The sequence below is a fragment of the Lissotriton vulgaris genome, unplaced genomic scaffold, assembly GCF_964263255.1.
Source record: "Lissotriton vulgaris unplaced genomic scaffold, aLisVul1.2 SCAFFOLD_922, whole genome shotgun sequence".
In the NCBI taxonomy this organism is placed as follows: domain Eukaryota; kingdom Metazoa; phylum Chordata; class Amphibia; order Caudata; family Salamandridae; genus Lissotriton; species Lissotriton vulgaris.
The window spans coordinates 407,314-430,601 of record NW_028254908.1 but is presented as its reverse complement, the minus strand read 5'-3'; the positions used below and the strand labels follow the sequence as shown (position 1 = coordinate 430,601).

General features: G+C 42.6%; 1 protein-coding gene across 1 annotated transcript in view; it reads right to left on the bottom strand.

The window, feature by feature from the left end:
• Positions 1-19,347: 19,347 nt before the first annotated feature.
• The window catches only part of LOC147659375 (E3 ubiquitin-protein ligase TRIM11-like), a 134,184-nt gene continuing 130,243 nt past the window's right edge, over positions 19,348-23,288 (bottom strand). The window contains exon 6 of the mRNA XM_086951791.1: positions 19,348-22,385. Coding sequence (XP_086807917.1) covers positions 21,871-22,385 — 515 coding nt within the window. The 3' untranslated portion in view covers positions 19,348-21,870. The remainder of the gene's footprint in view (positions 22,386-23,288) is intronic.

Genomic DNA, 23,288 nt, shown 5'->3' with positions numbered 1-23,288 from the left:
AAGGAGGAGGAGGGGCAGCGTCCGTGGGCAGCTTGCATCTGCTGGGCTCTGCAGGGGACAGCTGTTCTGCTCCTGTATTCACCACACCATCGCTATCATCGATGTCATTGAGGCAGCGTTTGCTTAAGGCAACGTTGGTAATATTTATACCTGAAAGGTGCCTTGTTTGACGTACGTTTTTGGACATAAGACGTCAATAAAGATGTCACTAGGAAGTGATCGTCTCTCAGTGCTCATTAGAGTTCTATAACTAATCAAAAAATAGCAAGCAGGGTTTTCCCAGGTTGCTGAGTTTTATCTTGTTGAAGGACTCAGAGTGTAATCTAGGAATCTTAGATAGTGGCTTCTGCTGTGTCATCTGCTCTAATGAGCTGCAGAGGAAGAGATTCTGAAATGTGGCTCTGATCGTGTTAGGCCAGAGACGAGTTTCTGAAATATCGCTCTTGATCGTTTATGCCATTATAGGGGTATGAATGGATTATAGCCGTATAGGGGCATAAGGTCACAGTATTGATCGGGGTCCTAGATTAGAACGCGACACCCACTCCACGAATTTATGTCCATCAAATTACTAAAAACTATAGCAATAAAATGCATGTGTAACATTACCCACCGCAAAGTACATATTTGCATTTGAAATGGCGTATTTGAAATACATGGAAATATTGGTACTGTACGTCTTTAAGCATAGAAATCATTCAAAATTATAGCATATGTAATCAATGAACGATTTTGCGAAAAAATGACACATGAAATATCTCTTTATACAGAAAAGAAGGGCGAGATAATTTCATGACATAAATGCATTTGCTGTAACATGTGCTAGAGGCTGATGTAAAGTTATTATGTCTCTAGATTTACCTAAAAATAGAAGTTCTGTTCTTTATGAATAGGTCTACTTTATGCAAAGAATTTCGTGCCAGGAAAAAGGTAAATATTTTGAAAAAGTGTTCAATTCCCCCAAATTTTTTTTCTTGTGAACGGGGGAATAGACTTCCAACGTTTTTCAGTAGTTTTTGTTGATCAAAACTGAAGGCCGAATTCAGAGTTCATGGGAACGCTGTGTGTCGGAATGTTTTTCAAAAGTTATTGTTTCTGTTCAGGGGAGAACATCATATCAGACAGGCTCTCAAAAAATTGGTCTACAAAATCAGGTGACAGTTCGACCAAGTTCGATAGTGCTGTAACTTGGCAGGTGTGAGAATGATTGCTATCATCAAAGTCTGGATCAGCAATGCTCACAGAAGGTCGTACCTGGGTGATGTTGCTTTTATTTCTCGCTCCACTGTCACCACCTAGTCGTAGCACAGGAGTCTCAACGAATGCCGTCATTAGGATTGGTAGCCGCTGGGGACAACACAATGCATGAGCCGTTACAGGACTTAGCAAAGTATCGATATCCATTAGTACTGCTGATGGGAGTGCAAGACAGATGTCCAAGACACACTAATCTCCGCATAGCATACATCGAAGCACAGGTAAGATGCAGGTCTGCCATATAGGTCTGAATGAAAGAAACCAGGTCATGTTCAGATCTCTAAGCCTGGCCAATCCAAGGACTCTAGTTATTCGGTCCCGGTAGCGTATTGCTAGGATCGTTTCTTCCATTCCTGCCGAAGTCATGTCTGAGTTTTGGCTTGCCATATCGGAGCAGGAGGGTCAAAAATAAAATGCCTGCTACAAGTCCCAAAATCAGGGGTATTCCGCCAAAGACTGAATGGACAAAATTGGGAATGATTCCCAGAATTGCTTTGAATGGTGTTAACAGTCCCGTAAAAATGGTCTTAAATACGTCCGGGATGCCTACGGCACTAGACATGTTAAGAATTTGGCTAAGCATTTCTGTGAAATGCACGGGGCAATTTGTTGAAAAAAGGTCATGAATCTCTGATGTTGTCCTTGCAACTAGGAGATCATACGTCTCTTTCGATGACGCGATGGGCACTGTTGTCTGCAAAAGCACAGACTTCATTCTGCCTAAAGTATCAATTCGTATAGAAGAGACATTCAAACGAGGCCATATGGGAGTCTCCGTGTCTCCAGGGCCGTTTGGAAACAATGCTTGCATACAGCATTTGACCATGGAAGTTACGCTTATGATATATGCTTTCCCTGGCAAAAGGCCACAACAGCTGTGATCCGTTATTAGAATGTAACTCCCATTTGAGAGTTGCTTAAAGAAAGGCTCTATCTGTGTTGCAGGTGTGACATGTTGGTGGCATGAAAGGTTGTTTGAATTTCCTTCACAGGCTCCGTGTAAATTAATACCCTGGCACAAAAGTATACCGCTTAGTGAATGTTTACAGTTTTCACCACTAAGAAATACATTTTTGTTGCTGTCACTATAGCATGTGTGTGTATATGGTAATTTCCATGTTGACAATGTACCCTTTACCCAAACGTTCATACTAACCAGTCGGTATGTATTCAAGGAAATTTTTAAATCGGAAAGTTGTTATCGGAATAGTGATAATCTCGTGTATTATCCATTCAATGACAGAACTTTCTGAAATTGTCAATGGTAATCTCTCAAGTTTTTCGATGCTCAGGATTGTATAGTCTGCTCCTTTCTGTGCCAAGCTGATTTGTTTATCAGTAAGGTTAAAGATGGAAAACAATGACGTTGTGTTGATTAAACGCCAAGGCACATAGCCTGAACGAAGATTTTTCAGCGTCCAGCCTAACTGTACAACAGAATGCAATTGTGACTGGCCATGCTGTAACATTAGCAAGTCTTTGTCTATTATATCTATGGCAGATGATACAATACTGTCCAGTGAATATATTCTGGAGGACAGAGTCATTAACCCATTCTCCACTACAGAAAGTGATTTTTCCAAATTAATACGATCAATTTCTCATATTTTTTCAGCTGTTTCAATTTGTGTGACTTTCCAAGCCTCGTTGTAAGCCGCATATATACTGGTCGCTATGAAACGTTTTGGACGCTGTTTGCGAGGTCCCAGAATGAAATCGCGCAAATCAGCACCATCTTTAAGTAAAGAGAAGTGTTGCTTAATTTCAGCCAGTGTGGATGATTCTAGTCATTCAAGGCACAGCTTCCCTACACTGTATGTTGTTACTATCCCTGGATGTTGTCTCTGGGAGTATCTAGGATCTGGTCTGGTCATTGTTAACCCCTGTGTTTTATTCAGGAATCTATCTTGACAGTTGTTTGTATCGGTAGGCCAGATTAACCACTTTTTCCAATCAGGATGTGTTCTGTTTAGAAGTAAAATTTTAGATACGTCTATTTCAATATCTGTTGTTGCATTATCAGGTACTGGTTTTGGAATAGACGGTTTGTTAAGGTCTTTAATCTTAGCTAGGCCAAGACAGGTTGTTTGGTGAATTGTGTCATTTAAGAACATTATTTGTTCTGGGATCATGCAGGCTCGAAATAATGCTTCTAGGCCTCGTACCTGCCAATCTTTTGTACCCCAGATTGTTTTTGTTTCAATGTTATTTCTCCAAAAATCAAAACCAAATGTCATCATTTTTTCATAAAATGCTTCTGAATATATCAATTAAGTATTTGTCAGCATTGTTTTCAACCCTGTTTTATCCAACAGTTTATAATAAAATGTTTCTGCATCACTGGTGTTAAACCCTGAGAAGTACTGAAATTTCTCATAGAATGTTTTAGAACTGCTTTTAGGTGAAGTAGCACAATGTTCCCATTGGTTATATTTAAAAACATTTCTAGGTTGTGCAGATTTATGTAAGTAATGATCTCCACAATGTGAGAAGCAATACATCTGTTCATAACTAGACGAACCTTGTAAATAATCATGTTCTGTAAATCTTGCTGACAACACTAAATCAGACATCATATTATTAATACTTTCAAAATCCCAATCATCAGAAAATGTACTTGGTTTTACAAAGTCACTTAAGGAAACCTTGAACTGGTGAGGATATTTCAGGATTTCGACCGGACCATATACTTCATAGTCAGATTTGTCCCATACTATCCCGCCGGGTATTGGAATGGCTGTGACATTTACTGTTGATAGTTCTCTTTTCTTCACGTGGGATGATCTGTGTGGTTTTAGGACTAAGTTGATGTTCTGACTTGCTGTGTCCATTGAACTATATTAAAACTTTCCTAAAATTAAAATTAGGCATAGTAGGAGTATAAATACCCCTGAAAAAATCCAATGCTCAATCAATGGTGCAGCCAGATATACTTCTTTGATTTGATGAAATAGTTCTGTTGCTTTTTCTTTAAAAGTCTTAGTTTCTGGCATCACTTCGGCGTTGTTTTGATCCTCAGAAAAGTTGTCGAAGTTAATGAAGTAGCCAGAGGCAGTTCTGTCAATTGTTGGAATTGGTCTCTCAATTTGTCTTTCGGTAGCACATTCTGATGCCACATCATTGTAGACTGGTGTTTCATGACGAACTGTTTCAATCTGTGTTTCAAGAGGCACGAGTTCCATGGCATTATTGCATAGTCCCTCTCTGTGCACTGCAGGTTTATCAAATGTGATTAGTCTTTCAGTTGGAACCTCCTGGATTGTTGCAAGTTTGGGTATTCTGTTGTTTCTCGGGAGTCCACTGGGCCTACTATTGATTATAGGCCACATGCTTGTGGTTTTACCAGGTCGATTGATACAACTCTGTTCTCTTTTTTTACCAGCAAGGGGCGGTAGTACTACTGATCTTGTTCCCTTGATTGCTAAGACAGGTACTGCTTTTCTGTAGGAAGGCCCAAATTCCTTCTTCACCGCTATTTTTTCTCTGACTAGATCCCCAATCTTTGGAACCCAGACAGGCCTTGCTGGGGCTGGTGGTGCCTCGTCGGTGGTAGCCGGCTGTTGCTTTAACTTTATGTTGCTTAAGGATTTTCTTGTTTCATTCAAGTCCTGTAAAACAGCCAAACGGTCTTTGATGTCAAAGTCTTTATTCTTATCTTTTACCACTGATACCTGACTATCTAAGTCCTGAATGTACATTCTAGTTCTGAACAATAGTTCGTATGGGCTGAAACCTTTTAGAGAATTTCTTGGCAAGTTGTTTAGAATGAGCTGGACACTTATTAAATGTTTGACCCACCCCTCACCCGAACCTAATACATTCGCTGTTATAGATTGCTTTATGTCCCGGTTTTTTCTTTCCACTACACTGTTCCCTTTGGGGTGTGATGGACAAGAGTATCGCAAGCCAACGCCCATGCTGGCCATGGCCTCCTTATAAGCTCGAGAGCTGAAAGCAGGACCCTGGTCAGAATGGAACATGGCAATTGCGTATGTGCCGATAAAGACTCGCAGATCTTTTATAACCGTTCTGGCGTCAGCCGAGTGCTGGGGCCACATTTTTAAGTGAGTTTTAGTCTTAAATAACATATATTGGGACTCATTTCTCTTTTTTGATTGTGCGTATAGAACGCCTTATGCTTTCTATTAGGGTTCCTGACACTACGCTGGCCGGTTCTCCACTGCGATCTCTGTTGCAGTCTTCACAATTTTTTGCAAAATCATGAATATCTACGCTCATTCGCGGCCACCAGTACTCTAACTGTAATTCTTTCAGAGAGTCCCTGATTGTTTGGTGTCTCAGACCCAACCCCATATGTGCTTCCTGTGTAAGGAAACCTCTCCAGTTCGTGTTTGGAATTACCCTATCCACCACTCCAGGGATTCGAGCAAAAGGAACGGAGTTTGCATCAATTACGTATGCATAATCGAGTGGATAGTTCACGGGTAGTGCTGCACAGTCGCCTTTTTGAGGACGTTTTTACTGCCATCATGGTTTCCCCGTCTATGTATTTTTCTGAACTCTTTTTTGTGGCTACGGAAGCCGGTTTAGTTGCTTCCGATATGGCTGTGTTAGCCAATGAATTCCCTGCAACGTGAACGCCATCACGTTGATGACTCAGAGTGTGTATCACGTGAGTCTTTTGTAGTTCTTTCTGTATGCTTGATTGTGGCACCTGTGTCATCTTTGTAATCATTTTGAATTCAGCTCTGCAACTTATTGTTGTAAGAGTTGACGCAAAAATGCGAATCGCACACGATTAGTGTCGGGAATTCACGTTCTGCATTTTCAAGCGCCATCTTTAAAGATCTGATTTCAGCTCGCTGAGCCGAACAGTTTCTTACTGATTCAGTTTTTGTTATTTTCGGTCAGAATTTACCGCACAGCCAGCGACCTTTAACAATCGCGCAGGCTGCATCGTAGGATTTGTTCTCTACGTTGAAATGCTGTACAAATCTATCTGTATAGATTATACAGGCGTACTGTGGGAGAGGCAGAAGCTCGATTGGCAGAGGGTATTCTTCTTCATAAGTCAAATCATTCAGTTTTTCGAGTTGCGGGCGAAATAGTATTTCACATCTTCCGCTCCAAGAGATTTTACACACTGTATCCATTTCGAATCCAGTGACACTGTAGGCAGGTTTACTGGGCTGAATAGCGCCTCGAAGGCGGATTCCGCTGTGAGGATATTGATCCTTTTGCCATGTGCTAGTTCTCGTTCATTTGCTAATGCAGTTTCTACTGCTTTCACAGTATTTTCTGCGAGACTGAATGTTTTTTCTGCTTGTGTGTACAAGTGTGATTTGCAAGCAATTGGTACCTTTTCTCCCTCATTAGAGGTCAGGTACGTGAATCTGCATCTTCCTGGGATGACTCGGATTACAAGATTGCGTGTGTTGTCACGTGTTTCTAATTTTGTTTTTGCCAACATGTCTGTTTGCAGTGATCTCAAAATTTCTGTGTGTTTTTGAGTCCAGTTGATTGGTTTAAAATCAGGTTTAATTAGTTCGTAGAGAGGTTTAACCCTCTCCGCATAATTTAGAATGTAAGTTCTTCCAAAATTCAGGAAGCCTAGAATCGATTGCAAGTTCTTCAGCGTTTTCGGTGCTTGGAGTACAGCGCACTTCTCTAAGAAGTTGTACTCTAGGCTTTTTCCTTCACTTGATAATTCGTATCCTAAAAATAATACTGTCAGATGGGCAATTCGGGACTTTTTAAAGTTGAATTTGTAACCCTCTGCTGCGAACCCAAGTATTATGGTGTTAACTCTTTTCAAGTGAGTCTCCAAGTCGTCGTCTGTGAGATAGATATCATCTACATAAGATAATGCCTCATCATCATACATTTGTAGTAACTCTGTTACTCTGGCTGAGAATAGTCCTGGGCTGTTCTTGAATCCCTGTGGGAGCCTACAGAAATTTTTCTGAGACCCCATTACTGAGAAAGCGGTCAAGTATTTGCTTTCTGGTGCAATATTTTGACAAAAGAAACGATTCGATATGTCTAATGTCGTTTTATATTTTTTCCTAACTATGTTATTCATTAGTGCAGCACTATGCGAATTTTGTACTGCAAATGTTTTGCAACATGCGTTAAGGTGTCTGTAGTCCAAAACTAGACGATATGAATTGTCTGGTTTGGAGAAAGGAAACAAAGGATTGTTCATTTGAGAGGTGCATGTTTCAATCATCCCCTGGTATTCAAGTTGATCTAAAATCTCCCTGACTTGTTTTTTTAGCTTCTTGCTTAATGGGATACTGCCTTTGTGCAGTCGCTTGACTTTTTAACTGGATTTTGTGAGGAGAGTCCTCATCCCATCCTACATGATTTTTATATAGTGCTGGTGCCTGGGCTACTGCCCATTTCCTTGCATATATATATTTAGTGTGAATCGGAATGTGATTCGAGAAGGCAGGCATAATCATTTCTTTGCCACGAGGGCACTCCCTGACAAACTTTGGGGGCCAATCTTTTTCAGCTAACAGGATATCATAGCCTTTTGAGAGTTTATCCCAAAATAGACCCCTTATTTTCCTAGTCTTATCACCCTCTATATGCAGTGTTATTTCGTATATCTTATGGGGCTCGCTAACTCTGGGGAGCAGTTTCTACTTGAATGTATTCATTCGTGTCCACTGTCTCCAGATGACTCATCAGGATCTTTCGAGCTATAGTGATTTCTGCTGCACTGTCTAGCATTGTCTGTGCCCACTCCCCGTTTTTCAACTGTGTCCTCAGTATTCTCGGCATGTTCGATTACTCTAATACTGGCTACCTTCTTTCTTGGAAATTGAGATTTTTTTACTTTGAGCAGGTTCCTTGTCTTTGGACTTGGTGTGCTCTCCTGGGTCTGACCGTCCTCTTCTTTCCGATTTCTGCGAAAAAGACCGAGAGGGACGTGTATCAATACTTTGATATCTATCAGGTTTCTTCAAATTATCCCTATTTCTAAGGTTATATCTTTTCTCAGAGGGCTCCCTCTGGGGAGACTGGTGTTCTTGAGTCGGAGTTCTTTCCCTCCGTCAAGGAGACCTTCCTCTGGACTGGAAAACTTTTTCCTTGGGAGTGGATTGTTTATTTCCATCCCAGCTCTTTTTAGGAGTGTTTGAATTATTTTTAATAACTAATTTTTCAGGATTTTCAAGCAGTTGGGGTTTCACAGGTTTCCCACCCAAGCTGTCTCTACCTAATTCTTCATAACATTTTTCTATAATTCTGGCAAGCTCAATTGGTTGATCTGTTATATCTGTTTCCTTCAATTTCTGGCGGATCGCCACAGATGCTGCTTCTCCTTTTATGTTGGCTAGTAATATAGCCGAGACCTGCTTGAAGTCATTCAGTAATTTCATACCAAGAGTTAAAGCAGGTTCTGGACCGTATTCATTCTGAATCTGTTTTAGTACTTCTGGTATTACCGCCATTGACGGAACACCATGTGTTTTTGTGAAAATGGAAGCAAAGACTGTACCCCAAGTGTCACAGTCCTCCACGTGTGGTGCGACCCCCATTGGAAGGCAGATTGTCAGGATTCTGTGTTTCTCAATAGGGGTAGTATTCGGAAATACTGCCTCTATTTGAGTAATTTTCTGCGCTAACCAGAAAATAATTTGTTCCCGTTTTATGGGTGTTTTACCAAGACATGATTGTATGTTCTGTGGTGTAATTTTATTGGTGTTCCCCTGATGAGGGGTCAGCTGTGGAACATTAACAGCTGCTTGGACTGTTGCAGTCCGCATTACATATTGGACTAATTGTCTATGTATTTTGATTAAAGTTTTTAGCTGTATTAACAGCTCTTCTTTCGACATTTTTGCAATGTCCGGATGTGGTGTGTAGCTGGCTAGAACGGGCCACGTTGCTCCTGGTCTACCTAGTGGACCGAGCCTGGTATTATGATCATTATGTTTTAGGGCGCCTTTAAACCAGAGCAGGTGCGCTTGGAATTTTAATGGTATTTCAATCTCCTCGAAAGGAGCGTACTCTTCCGGTGGATCCCCTATTTTGTAATAGTGGAACTCGTGTGTTGCAGTGTTTGCCGCTGGAAATTTTATCCAAGAATAGAATATCTCGGTCTGCCGATATTCGTGTGCCTCTATCACAAAGACGACTGTGCCACCTTGTGTGGTCAGTCCATTTTCTATAAGTTTTGACGTTCTAGATTTTCTTATGTTGACTGGGATGATTATCGCACCCGGTTCATTAAACCGTCGGGACCCTGCTCAGTCGCATTTACTGCGGGTGCAGCGTATCGTTTTCTAAATCTTACATTTCATGAAATGCAGGTTTTTTGCAGAGCAGGTCTCCAAGGAGACAAAGATTAGGTGCACAATATTTTGGAACACTGTATCCTTCAACGTTGAATAAACCAGAGCTTTACATAGGAATCTCTTCCTACTAAGTTCGGGCGGATTTTAACCTTTTACCCACTCCAGACGTCTATTGGCGTATTTACGGTAAAAAGGGGTCTGTGTGAAAAATGCACGACTGAGTTACTCTAACGTCTTGCGTTAGTTTTATCGCCTTACCAAACGTTGGGCGCCATGTAGTGTAGTTCCTATTTTCCCTATAGGCCCTGCGCATTGGAATAACAAACAGCAGTATGGACGTAGAAGTGCGGTCTTCCAGGTCTCTACTGACTATGCTAAACTTAATTGGGTTTGTTACCAACTAGCTCAGAGGTCACTGGAAACTTTCTTGACTGAATAGGAAGTGATCAGCTTCCCTGGTACAGACAAGAAGGGATTCAGTTTTCCAACAACCGCATAAACATGACAACTTTGCTCCCTAGAATAAGAGTCAATCTCTAGAGTTGTGTGAAACAATTGACAGTTATTTTACTCAGTCAGTTGTGCAGATTACTTTCACTAAGATGCAGAGAAATAGAGAGACGGGCGTTTTCAATAAAAAAGGTAGTATTTATTAAACAGTCTTTCTTCTCATGCAAGAGAAGTGAATTGCCACAATTGCAAGACTAGTTATTATAAAAAGTGCGTACAGTAAAATGAGGATTGCGAAATAGTACTGTAAAACCATTGACATGGTTTCTTAGCAATACAATGGTTAAAATGAATAAAATATATACATTCATATATACATTTGGCTAATGTTCTCAACTGGTGCTTCTAACTACACCTACCCCAGTGTACCTGACCTAAGCCTAATACTTGGGAGGGAGTAAGTAAGTAGCAGTTTTAGTTAAGTTGGTTTTGCCAAGGGTTGCTTCAAGAATTCTCTCTAAGGGTTTAGTCAACACCATACCTCTGAAATAGAATGTTGGAGGTCTTGTATCTCCTTCCAGGACTCGATATCCCAGTCACTCGCAAGAGTAGGCTGGAAACGCCGGAGCTGGATTTTCTCGACAGGAGAAAAGACAGCGTCTCTCTCAGCGCATCAAGGAGGAGGGGCAGCGTCCGTGGGCAACTTGCATCTGCTGGGCTCTGCAGGGGACAGCTGTTCTGCTCCTGTATTCACCACACCATCGCTATCATCGATGTCATTGAGGCAGCGTTTGCTTAAGGGAACGTTGGTAATATTTATACCTGAAAGGTGCCTTGTTTGACGTAAGGTTTTGGACATAAGAAGTCAATAAAGATGTCACTAGGAAGTGATTGTCTCTCAGTGCTCATTAGAGTTCTATTACTGATCAAAACATAGCAAGCGGGGTTTTCCCAGGTTGCTGAGTTTTATCTTGTTGAAGAACTCGGAGAGTAATCTAGGAATCTTAGATAGTGGCTTCTGCTGTGTCATCTGCTCTAATGAGCTGCAGAGGAAGAGATTCTGAAATGTGGCTCTGATTGTGTTAGGCCAGAGACGAGTTTCTGAAATATCGCTCTTGATCGTTTATGCCATTATAGGGGTATGAATGGATTATAGCCGTATAGGGGCATAAGGTCACAGTATTGATCGGGGTCCTAGATTAGAACGCGACATGGGAGGTGAGCTATAGCATGACAAATTGCATATTCTTTCCACCATTGATGCGATATGTCACGCTGACAGTTAAAGCTTTGTACACCTCACCTTGTTTGTTTTTTAGCGACCATATATTCCTCATGATCATCGCTTCTCCTAGTGGAAGGTCAGTCTTCCTAAGTACAGCTGGAAAGTGTCCGACTATATTTTAACATGCACCAGGGGATAATAGTTAAACCCCATATCACGTACACCTTGTTAATTGGTTCTAATATGCCTAGATATCACGGACACCTTGTTAATTGGTTTTAATGTGACTAGATCTTCGTTGCAATTTCTCACAATGTGGGGAAAGGAGAATATTAGGAATTAGGAGTTGTGATTAGAGCAGTATGTGACCATAACATGGGTGTTTACAGCAGTGTATAGATATATATGTACCTTTTTATATCCCTCTCTCCAGGTTACTGAACCATACTACTGAAGAAATATGACGTAAACTTTACTTGTGGTAGATAGCTAACAGCCTCACCACTGAGAGTAGATATATTCACTATTCACAGATTAGGTCTTGTAGAATTGCCACAGATTATTCTAACCACTAGGCAAGAAAAATGTTGACCCCATGAGATGAGCATAGCTTCAACTGAACCTTCACGTCAGGGAAGCTGCCACTCTTTATGCTTTTACGGAGGTGGATAACCAGCCTGAATAAAAGCGTTATTTGGACTATCCAACCTTTTTTAACCCACTCACTTCATTCTAGCTACACAACCACGGGCCACACCCCCCACTTCATCAAACGGCAAGGAACAAAAGATCTCCAACAAAGAGCCCCTTCGCGGGTGCCTGTTGGGTATTGCAGCGCAGACCCAACGAGGAGCAGGTCGAGATGGTGAAGCATGACACCTAGCTTGCTGGGTGGGTGAGGACCCTAGTTCCGAAAAAGCAGGATCCCCTGTGAATCCCTCTCCTTGATTAGGTTCCACCCCTAGTATCATTCCCAATGATCGCACAGTTGGTTCTCTAACTTTTAATGACTAGGCACCACTGTACGAGGAACAGCATTCCACTAGCTATTAGGATTAACATGACCCCATTGCGTCTGTCAAATAGGATTCTTCATCCTCACAAAATTCTAAGTTATCTGACAGACTCGAAACACAATCTTTAATGCTATCATACGAGTGTCACTCAGTTCCACCCGTAAGAGAAATGATCAACAAATTAGAGCAGTTCCGATCAATGTAAACAGAATAACATAGGTGAATCCTAGAAAGCTACTAACAACCTGAAAGAAATAACAATAATACCTTTAAGGCAAGATTCAATTCTAAATACCCCTCTGAAACCGCTTATGTGCTTACTACTGAATTGCCGATCAGCTATGAAACATGCAGCGGACATTGCCGGCATAATCCTGAACCGGGGTATTGACATAGCTATACTAAAAGAAACTTGGCTCAATAATGTATTGTCCCCATGTCTAGACCTATTGGCTCCACCAAACTACAATATTGTGAGACTAGACAGGCTAAACAAAACAGGTGGAGGAGTGGCCTGTATACACAGATCAAGCATCTCAATCTCTAAAGCCCACTCTGACCCTCTCGAGTCCTGTGAATATCTGGGACTCTCTTTACGTCTCTCAGATAACCAAAACTTTATACTATACTCTTTCTACCACCCTCCAGGTAAAAGTGCAATGTTCGTAGACCAACTTATGGAAATTATCACAGGAAATTCTGATCCACACTCCAACAGTATCTTTCTAGAGGGACTTCAATCTACATTGGAATGACAAGGCATGTTGTCTTCCAACTCACCCAAAAGGCGCTACATTAGACTGGATCATCTCCAAAGAAAATTAGGTAGATTCAATCGATATTGGACCCCGCGACTGGTCAGATTACCACATCATCCTCTTCCAAATAACATTCTTTAAGAAGAAAAGAGCCACACAAGCAGTCAAGCCTAAGCAATGGGTCAGAGATACTAAAGGTCTAAACATGGAGTTGCTAACAGCAAGTTGCGAGAACGAACTTCAACCTCCTGGAGTGGTGGACTTCAGCGAGTTTACGCATCATTGCAACAGTACGATGTCTAAAATATTCAATAACATAGTCCCTTTAAAACTCAAAAGTATTCAAGTCAAAGATAAAAACCCATGGTTCAACGGTTCTTTGAATGAAGAAAGATGGATACTCAGAATCACAGAAAGGAAATAAAGACAGCTCCCATCATCCCCTCATCTAAATCAGCTAGGAAAGCCTACAATAAAAGCGTACTTTAGTCAAAAAAATACTTTTTTAGAAATGAACTTGATAATGCTAAGAACAGACGAAGAAAACTCTTCGATCTACTAAAGGATCAGTCAAACAAATCCCTAGCTGGACTAAAATAAAGAATGCCTCGCTCTCCCAAGGTTCCTTTCCAGACTGTCAAAAAACAGGCCAGGTCATTCCCCTTCTAAAAAAAACCTACAGAGAATCCATCAGACCCAAACAACTTTAGGCCGGTAATAAACATTCCCTTACTGGCTAAGGTGTTGGAAAAAATTGCTCAAAAACAACTGAACCTTCACATCTGTGAATATAAGCTATTGCCAATCAGGGTTTAGACCAGACCACAGCACGGAAACAGCAATTATGCACATAGCTGATGACGCTGTGCTGGCTTCTAGACCGTAACGAAACCTGTCTACTAGTCCTCCTCGATCTATCTTCAGCATTTGACATCATGGCAAATTATTAGACCAATTGGAGAATAGGATGGGTTTCTCGGGGACAGTCCTAAAATGGTTTTAATGCCTTCTTAGAGAACAGATTGCAAAGATTCTTGGTGAACCATAATCTATCCCTTCCATCCCCAAATCAGATTGGAGTCACTCAAGGCTCAACGCTATCCCCATCCCTATTCAATCTGTACATTGAGCCACTCACGGAAATACTGCAGCAGGCTAATAAATAATTAACCTAGCACTACAAAAGACTGTACATTGGCTTTCTAGCAATCATCTTAAACTCAGCTCACAGAAAACAGAATTCCTTCTGATCTCCCCCCGTAAATCATCCACGATGAACAAGGAATGGACCAAACTGATCACAGCGCTAAATGGTACTCTGATTCTAGTTGATTCTACCAAGTCTCTTGGAATCACGCTGGATAAGGATTTCAACATGAGAGCTCCCATCAACACTATGGCAATAAACGCCCGATTCCATTTGAGCTATCTCAGAAAATTTTAACCGTTTATTGACGCTGCTGACCCAAAAACATCTGTCCAAGCTTTGGTTATCTCAAGGATGGAGTATGGATGCCCAACTCTAGCTGGGTTCCTAAGAATTCAACAGCCCCAATAAAAGCCTGCCTCAATGCTGCAGCGAGGCTTGTAATGGGTACTAGGAAATTTGACCACATCACTCCATATCTCAAAGTGTCCAAATGGCTACTGTACGAGGCAAGAATTAAGCTAAAGATGGCGTGTATTACACACAAACCTTTACACTACAGAACACCACTTTACCTTGCCCAGAAAAGTAGGATTTCTGAAGGCCTTAGATCGAGGGGGGCAGCAGATTTCCTTCTGAAACTAGCAATTTTTCGTAAGAAGAGAACGTACGATAGAGCATTCTGGGGAGCGGCACCAATAAATTGGAATGCACTTACACCAAATATTAGAGGAATCGCCTCTGTCTCGCAATTCAAAAAAGAGGCTAAGTCCTTTCTCATGAGTAAATTTCTCCCGTAACTAACTCCGGCCCTCTTGTGACTCCTTTGAGACCTTTATTCATCCCTGAATCTACTATTTTCAGATGTGTTAATAGGTGGCGATAACAGGATGACTGTACTGCGAATATCAGAGTACTGGCTCCATGATAGCACAAGTCATTGTGTTTTCATCGAGTCTCACTGATGGGCCTCAGTCAGACCGGCATGGATACCCAAGTCCATATGCAAGATTCAAGGACGATAGCTAATGAAGATACCTCTATCAATCCACATGGTTATTGATCTGTACCTGTAATTGTGCATCCAGTTCTGAAACGAGGTTTTCTTTAGAAAGGATATTCCATTTTATATTACTTTTTATATGCAAGTAAAAAAAAATGTAAATGCAAATCCGTATTTGCAAAGCACAAACTACTCACTCTTACGGGTCTCAAGGCACTGGGGGCCGTCGTGGAAATTAGGTGAACTATTGCCCAGAGTCACATGGTGCTGAGCTGAGCTGCCGCCAGGGATCGAACGGTGAACTCTGTGCTCTTAAGTCAGCTGCCCTGGCCGCTGCACCACACCTCTCCAGTATGTCATGACATTTACTACTATAACCCTAGTGGTTGCCTAGTAAGACTGAAGATGTTTATTAGTTGTAAATTTGTAAACTGTGATCGAAATTGTTTGTGGCGGATCTGTAAAGCGCTCTGACTCCCAGGGTTGGGTCTTATTCACATTATAGAAAACACTTGAAATAAAACAAATAAATGAAATAAAATATAATCCGAAATGTTTTTATGTCTCCATTTTCCTATCCTGCTTTTTCCCATTGCCTTTTTTCTATACCTCACACTTTAATATTTCTCCCATATTGATGGGTTTTATCCTTTTAGTTTTTCTACCTCTGCCATTGTTTCCCTCAGCTCTGCCAAGTACAACGCATCAGGCGTAGACTAACGCATTTCAGTGTGGTGGTCCGCATCACCGCACTGAAATGGAAAGTCACGCAATTGTAGCACCTCAGTATCAATTCAGAGTGCTATTCGTGCTCGGTTCGAAACTGAAATCCAGGTTGCAGCGCACAGTCTGCGCTGCTTGAGCAGGCTTGGGGCGGCTGTCTTAAAGCAGGTTGAGACTACAATGTAAGCAGGTTTATTCACTTCCCCTCGACACTGACAATCCATTCAGGTTAACTGTGTGACTCATCACGTGACAGTCAGTGTTAAAATTATGGCCCATAGCTTCTATCAAGAGACTCGCTGTCTTTATATATTGGCGAGCCGGCGCGGTGCGAGCGAAAAAACGCGACATTCATGGAATAATGTGAAAGTCTTTTGACACGCGGCCAGTCCTGTCCCAGTACAGACAGCCGAAGGATTGGTGATGTCTGACAAGCAGCACTGAGCTCATCTCCGATTGCATGTTGTTGCGCAGACGGCAAGTAGTCGTCAACTCGACTCCTGGAGGTGCACGGCTGCAGCAGACTCTAGCAACCTTAGAGGGAGAGAGTGTGCCTACACCGGCAGCAGGTAAGGGAACCTGTGCCCCCACCTTGAAACTTAATCTTGCTTCACAAGAGCCAGTACTAGCTTCTCCAGTGAGTGTGGTCTTGAATTTCCACAGAGCAGGGCAGAAAAACAAGTTAGGGATTATACTCACGCACACAGCAGGTAATGGGCGCCACAGGGATGAAGGGGTCTGCACTTAGCACCTAACTCCACATATGGCATGCTGCACCGCAAGCGCTTCACAGCAGATAAATAGCAGTTATCTGCAGCGCAACAAGAAGGGACCCTGCCTGAGACACCTGCCTGCACCTGGAATCTTTCCCCCACACCCTCCAAAAACACCAGGTATACCCATACACTTGCCCACTATCCACCCAGCATCCCCGCTTCCAAACTTCCCTTTCACATAGGACTGCCCAGTCACAGCCCTGCACACGAGACCGCCGCAGGTGAGTGCGGCCTACACATAAACAAGCTGGAAGCTGAGCCCTAGGGAGCAATCCCCAGGATGGATGCAGCCTCCCTACAGCCTCAGTCTGTTGGCGCCTGCCTAGCGGAGTGAGGCCCGCTCCTAGCATTGACAACTTGATACCTGGTTATGGTAATGAGGCGCAGCGGTAATGGTGCCGGTCGAACTTTCAGCATGGCCAGTAGCCTGGTGTTTTCAGAAGCTCTGGTACAGCTGCAGCTGAGTGGGATCTGGCGCTGCGGGTGGGGCAGGTAGTGGCGTGCCAACCGGGCTGGCACCGCTCACCTGCACTCCTTAGTTATCATTTTTATTAGGATTGATTAAACCGTACTGTCTTTGAAACAAACAGCCTCCTGGCTGGCTGTAAGGTGTGCACATCACTCTCCTGAGGCTTGCCAATGCCCGTGATGCTGTCTGGGGCGGCTCGTAAGGACTAGGTTAGTGCCCTTCGATATATGGTGCTTTGCAGTAATTTTAAGAACTGAGTTTCTCTTTGGTGAAATGGGTGTAATTTCGGATATTTATATGCTTGTCTCATTTATCACTTGACTTTGCTTGCGAGAAAGTCACTCACCGTTGTTGAAATGTCACTCATAATTACACTGAAATTATGCGAATGTCACACATAGCAATTGAAAAACTTGGCAGCTGTGTTCCCTCTTCTGTCACTCTCTCTCCTCATGTTTTAATTTACAATGAGATTCCAACTCTTCAAAAATAAAAATTCCATTCTTTCACTCAGACTCCATGCATATGTTAAATTTTTATATATTTTACGTTTCCTTCTTTATACTACTTGCGCTTTGCTTAAAAAATAAAAAAGTTATTCATTCACTCTGACTCCATGTGTGCATTTGTTTAATTTTCATTAATTTCACCTTTCTTTGTTTGTACTAGTTGCGATTTGCTTGAAAAATAAACCTTCCATTCGACTCTGTGTACGCATATAATTTTAATTTATTTAACATTTCGGTCTTTAAACTACTTGCGACCTGCTTCCTGTCTTCTGTGCAGCAACGTCAGATAATGTATAGTGTGAGCCTGGCTGGTATCCCAAGAAATCGTGTATCTCAGCCCGAGCAGAGATCGACTGCTTCTGTCTGATCCTGCCCGGGCTGAGTTAATTCTCCGAAGACATCCGAAGAGCAGGGGATACACGATCCCAGGGGGATACCAGATATTATACAACACCGGCACCAACACTCTTGAAACAATGTTCCGTGGAGACCGTAAGAGTGAATGCAACCAATCCCAAAGTTGCAAAATACCAGCCACCTGCGTGGTACCGCATTGTGATGCATCTTTTAGTGACAATTGCGACACACACCTGTCTGTGCAGTGCATGACGACCAAGCATTTCAACTGGCGGAGTAGGCCTGAGGTCGTCAAAAGCACAATCAGGAAATAAAGGCAATACAAATGACATCAAGGTTAGGCGGGTAGAAAGGCCAGAAAACAAGCTAATAAACCAGTAAGTGGTCCCAGACTTTATTCACATAATCGAAGGCACTGGAGTCCTGGCAGCAACTGCCGCCCGTGGAAGTCTCCTCCACATATATCCCAGCATTCCATCCCCAATATTCCGACCACCCACGACAGCAACCCACCAAACCTTTACGCGAGGAAAGTGCGTATTGCGTAATGCTCAGACCTATGAACCCATTCAACAAATATACTTTTAGGATTTTATTAAAATCAGAAACGTACTCTTGTGCATACAATATGTTATTGCAAAAATAAGATAGTGGCGCAGGAATGAGGCACAGTAATAGAAAATATATAAACATAATAAGAGCGTCAATACTTTTTCTCGCTTCTCCTCCAAACACTCCTTCCCGTCCTCCATCTAGGCTAATCTTAGCACTGGAAATACCCTCCACATTTCTTAAATGGACTTACCAACATCTGCATGCCTTCCTGGAACAATGGAACTACTCTTCCATGTGAAGCCAGATGTCTTTATTTCTGCGTTTAACAGCTATGGTAATTACAACTTCCACATGTGTGACATTCAGTCTGTGTGCTCTGTAGAAGGGTACGGATTTGATAAACATGTAGTGTTGCAGGGGTTCTGCTCAGACACAGAACTGTGCACAGAGACCCAGGACCCCAGTGAATTGTGGTGGACCAGAAACTCACCTCAGTACCTAGAAACCCCTAACTGACTAGCATCAGTGTCTTATTAGCTCTTCGTCCGATAGCAAAGGAACCAATGATTAGACAACCCAGAGCATGCGACTTAGGTTACTCTCAGGAATGGTGGGAATCAAGAACACTCATTTTATTCTCATACCAGTCCACAACAGGAGTAAAAAGAGACACATGAAAGTTTAAAATATTTATTTTAACGATGTGCTCTAAGATGCAGTAACTAACACACGCAGACATATTATTAGAAATAATATGATCAGCATTGTTACAATTCCATAAAACACAAAAGGAGAAATCATATGATAATGGAAACAGGTTTTATGATGCCTAGTATTCCACCCTCCCTAGCTAGGACCAGCTTTTATAAACTATAGAAGGTCTCTTAGGCTTGAATAGGGGACCCTATACCTCCAAGATCAGCAGGAGTGGATCACATCAGGATCTGCCAAAAGCCTTCTGGTAACGGATTTTCTCCAAGTGCCTGAACTCATGCCTATAGTGCAATATTAAAGGTGTCAGAATCGCAGTTGGTTGCAGCTGCCTGTATGTTATGTCTAAAACGTGAGCCGATCAGCCCGAACAACAGCTACAGAGTTAGGATAACCTTGGAGCCCTTAGCACTCACTGTGCAGACTAAGATCGCGATGTAAGTCTAGGGATGCAGAAAACAAGTCATTCTCATGTGAAGCAATTCACGCAGCCTAACTTACAACAACAGCTATATGGTGTGTCGTGTGCAAAAGCAGCAAAATGTAAAATGGCGTTTAAACTTCTAATAAGTCTATGCTAACATGGTAATGTGCGCAAACAAGGCCCAGTGGTCACTACAGTAGTCAAAACAGGTCATTGACCCATCGAGAGTCTCTTTACGAAACTTTCACTGACCTCAGCCTCAACACATGGCGCAATCAACCATGCACCAACATCCACACCCATCCATAACCTGTATTTTCCCAGATACCTACAGGCAACTCTGTACACAGCATGCACTATACATAAAAACTACAAAAACACAATATCTGGAAAAAGATACACTCTTCAGGAATGTAAGATTGAGTAAAAATTAAACAGGGACTGACATGGATTATCGGAAGAGAGGAGGCTTGTGTCTTTCTGTGCTCCCTAGAGGCCAATCTTTGGATGAACATGTGGTCAGAACGCATTCATGAGCAACGGAGGATCTCACTGCCTTAATCCTTACTCTAGATCTTTCAGTCGTGCTCCATAACTTGCATCACAGGTAACGTAAATATAAGCACACATTTAGACGCAGCTCAGTTCACCTTTAATACACTATACGAGGGTCATACATTGAATGGAAATAAACTACAGAGACATCTGGTAAAAGTATATATTCACAAGGAATTCAAAATTAAGTAACAGGACTTAGATGCATTACCTGGTTTTAGCATTGAAAGATCTACCTGGGGCCGCTGTGCTGGCGGCTAAAAATCCAAGCTGCACAGTCTGGCTGCTTCTGTGCGAGTGATCCGAAAGTCTCAGTCTAGACTAGGACAGAGAGAAGGTCTCAGGCAACAAAATAAAAGTGGCACCCATTAGCAAATTAGACTGGTAAAACAGTGGACCACGTTGCAAATCAGGACAGTTTTAAAGTTGTTAAGAAAAGCTTTACAGGTGTTTTGTAGGGTATGGGAGACTACATACATGTGTGCCTCCTGCAGACAAAGTTGCAATAAAAGGGACATCAACAATACAAGAAATGTCTCTAGTAATCTGTAAAACAGGCCCACGAACAGAAAACCGTCCAACACCGACTTTGTCAAACTGACCCTACTGGCACTGTCCGATTACCCTTAAAGCCAGTCCGTCCCAGGATTTGAGGACAGAGCATAGACGCTTGTTCTCAGGTGCTGTATAAAGCTTAACGTCTGTCTGTGGCTCTCTGCAGATACTATGGGGCATATTTTTCAGGACGTTAGGGTGGCGATATGTGCTTTGCCTTGTTTACAAGGCAGCGTTAAACCACTTAACATGGCTTAACGCTACCTTTTAAATATGGCACAATTTCACGCTATACTTAGTGTGAAAGGGGAGGGCAATGGGTGTTGCTGTGGGCGTTCCACCGCAACACCCTTTGTTTTTGACGCTGCCCCGTATTTGCAAGGGTGGCATAAATATTGTGCAGCGTCAAAATTAAGATGACGGAAAACCTGGCCTTGCCCTGATAAAAAGTTTAATTTCTCCTCGTTTTTGCTGTTTCCATGTGTGCTGATTTGTGCAGCACACATGGAAACAGCAAAACACCAATGACATAGAAGCTACAAACGCCATTTAAAGATTGTTTATGTGCAGGAAGGGACACCATCCTGCACATAAAAATCTTCCCCTGCTATGCAGGCAACCTTTCACTATGATGCAAGGGTGTCTGCGTTGGCGCTAGGCTGCTAAATTTAGCGCCAGCTCAGGGGGAAACACAGAGCTGCACCGTACTTTTTATAAATATGGTGCAGCCCTGCGTTTCTAAAGTGACGGAGCGCATCGTTAGCCTTTTTGGTTTAATGACACGCTTCGCCACTTTAGTAGTAACTATGCCACTTTGATCGTTGCATCCGGACGTGCGTCAGAAACTATTTATATAAATTGTAACACACTGGAAACTAAGAAGGTTTCCATGGCAACAACAGATCCCTGTTGTCTGTGTCTAGATCACACTGCCTAGAGATTTTAAAAAAAAACAAAAAAAACCTGCTAGCTGTACACAAGTAAGCTGAAAGCAAAATATATGCATGAAAGATACATTTGAATGCAGTAATTTGCACTAAATTGCTATGCAATAAACCCTGATGTGTGGTACTTGGCAGGACGGTCTGGAAGAGGGTGGGGGGTTTACAGCTCCTACACCAGCCTCAGCTCTACTATTGAACAGAATAGATAAAAAAGCGGGAAGAGTCTCTCTTTGAAGGCGGTCTCCGGGAAAGTGTAGAGAAGCTCCATGGAGTCCGCATTGTACAGGGACAGCCGCCCCCCCTCGTAGTCCAGATACACCCCCAGCTTCAGGGGTTCCTCACAAGGGGACAGGGAGGTGTCAGGATACGTTCGAGCCCAGTACTGACCATTGCACCCCTGAACAGCCCAGACCCCCTCATGAGGTGCCCATGTGATCCCGCCCTTCCTCTTAGCAGACTCTGCTGCGACCCCCACAGCCCATTCCCCATCCCGCAGCAGCTGCACCTCCCAGTAATGTCTGCCGGAGGTGAAACCCTGCCTCCCCAGCACACCGTAAGTGGAGCCGGTGAATCTCTTGGGGGTGTCAGGCAGACGTGGTTCTCTGTTAGACCGTTTCAGACGCCTCCGACCCTCAGACAAGACGAGCGAAGGATTGGCTGTGTCAGGATCCAGAGTCACCATCACTGCAGAGAAGAGATTCAGAATTAGAGATTTAAAGTGAAAAATAAAGGATATAATTGTTATTTTATTTTTAGGTAATTGACACAAGGCAACTCTATCTGGAAGTAGTGCACTGTACTTTACATTGCATCAGAAACCATATATCTCAACGGACGCACTGCACTTTATAAAACAATACACAGCACCTACCTGAAAGGAGAACACAGGACTGTACAATATACATCACTATACAGCATGTATGTGGAAAGAACAGACTGCACTCTACACAACAGCACCTATCTGGAAGCAGCACAATATACTGTGCAATATTCAGCACCATACACCACCTCCCTGGAAGGTGCACCCAATACTGTACAGAACTAGTTCACATCTATCTGAAAGGAGGACACCAATGTACACTGCACTAGGCAGCACCAATCTGTGGTAGAAAGCCCATTGTACGAGATATAATATTGTGCTAGATAGCATACTGCAGTAGACAGTACACCATAATAAATGGCAGACTGCCCTAGAGAGGTCTCTGTACTGCACGCAATTGCACTAAACAATTCACTGCGCTGCGGAGCTCAATGTGGTAGAGCTCTCACTGTACTAGATGGCAGACTGCACTAATAAGCTCACTGTACTCTGTGGTAGAGCACTACTGTACTAGACTTTACACTGCACACGCCTGCCTACTATACTATACACTGCTTTCTACTTGATGGTAGACTAAACTCCAAACTGCACTAGGTCACTCTTAGTGCAAGAGAGAACAATGTATTGGGAGTAAACCGAACTAGACACCACAGTGCACTAGTCCGAATACTGCACTAGAGTCCATGTTAAATACTAAATGGTGCAACGCACAAAACTGGAGATTACATTTAACAAAATACCAGACTGCACCAGAGAGCACTGTGAGC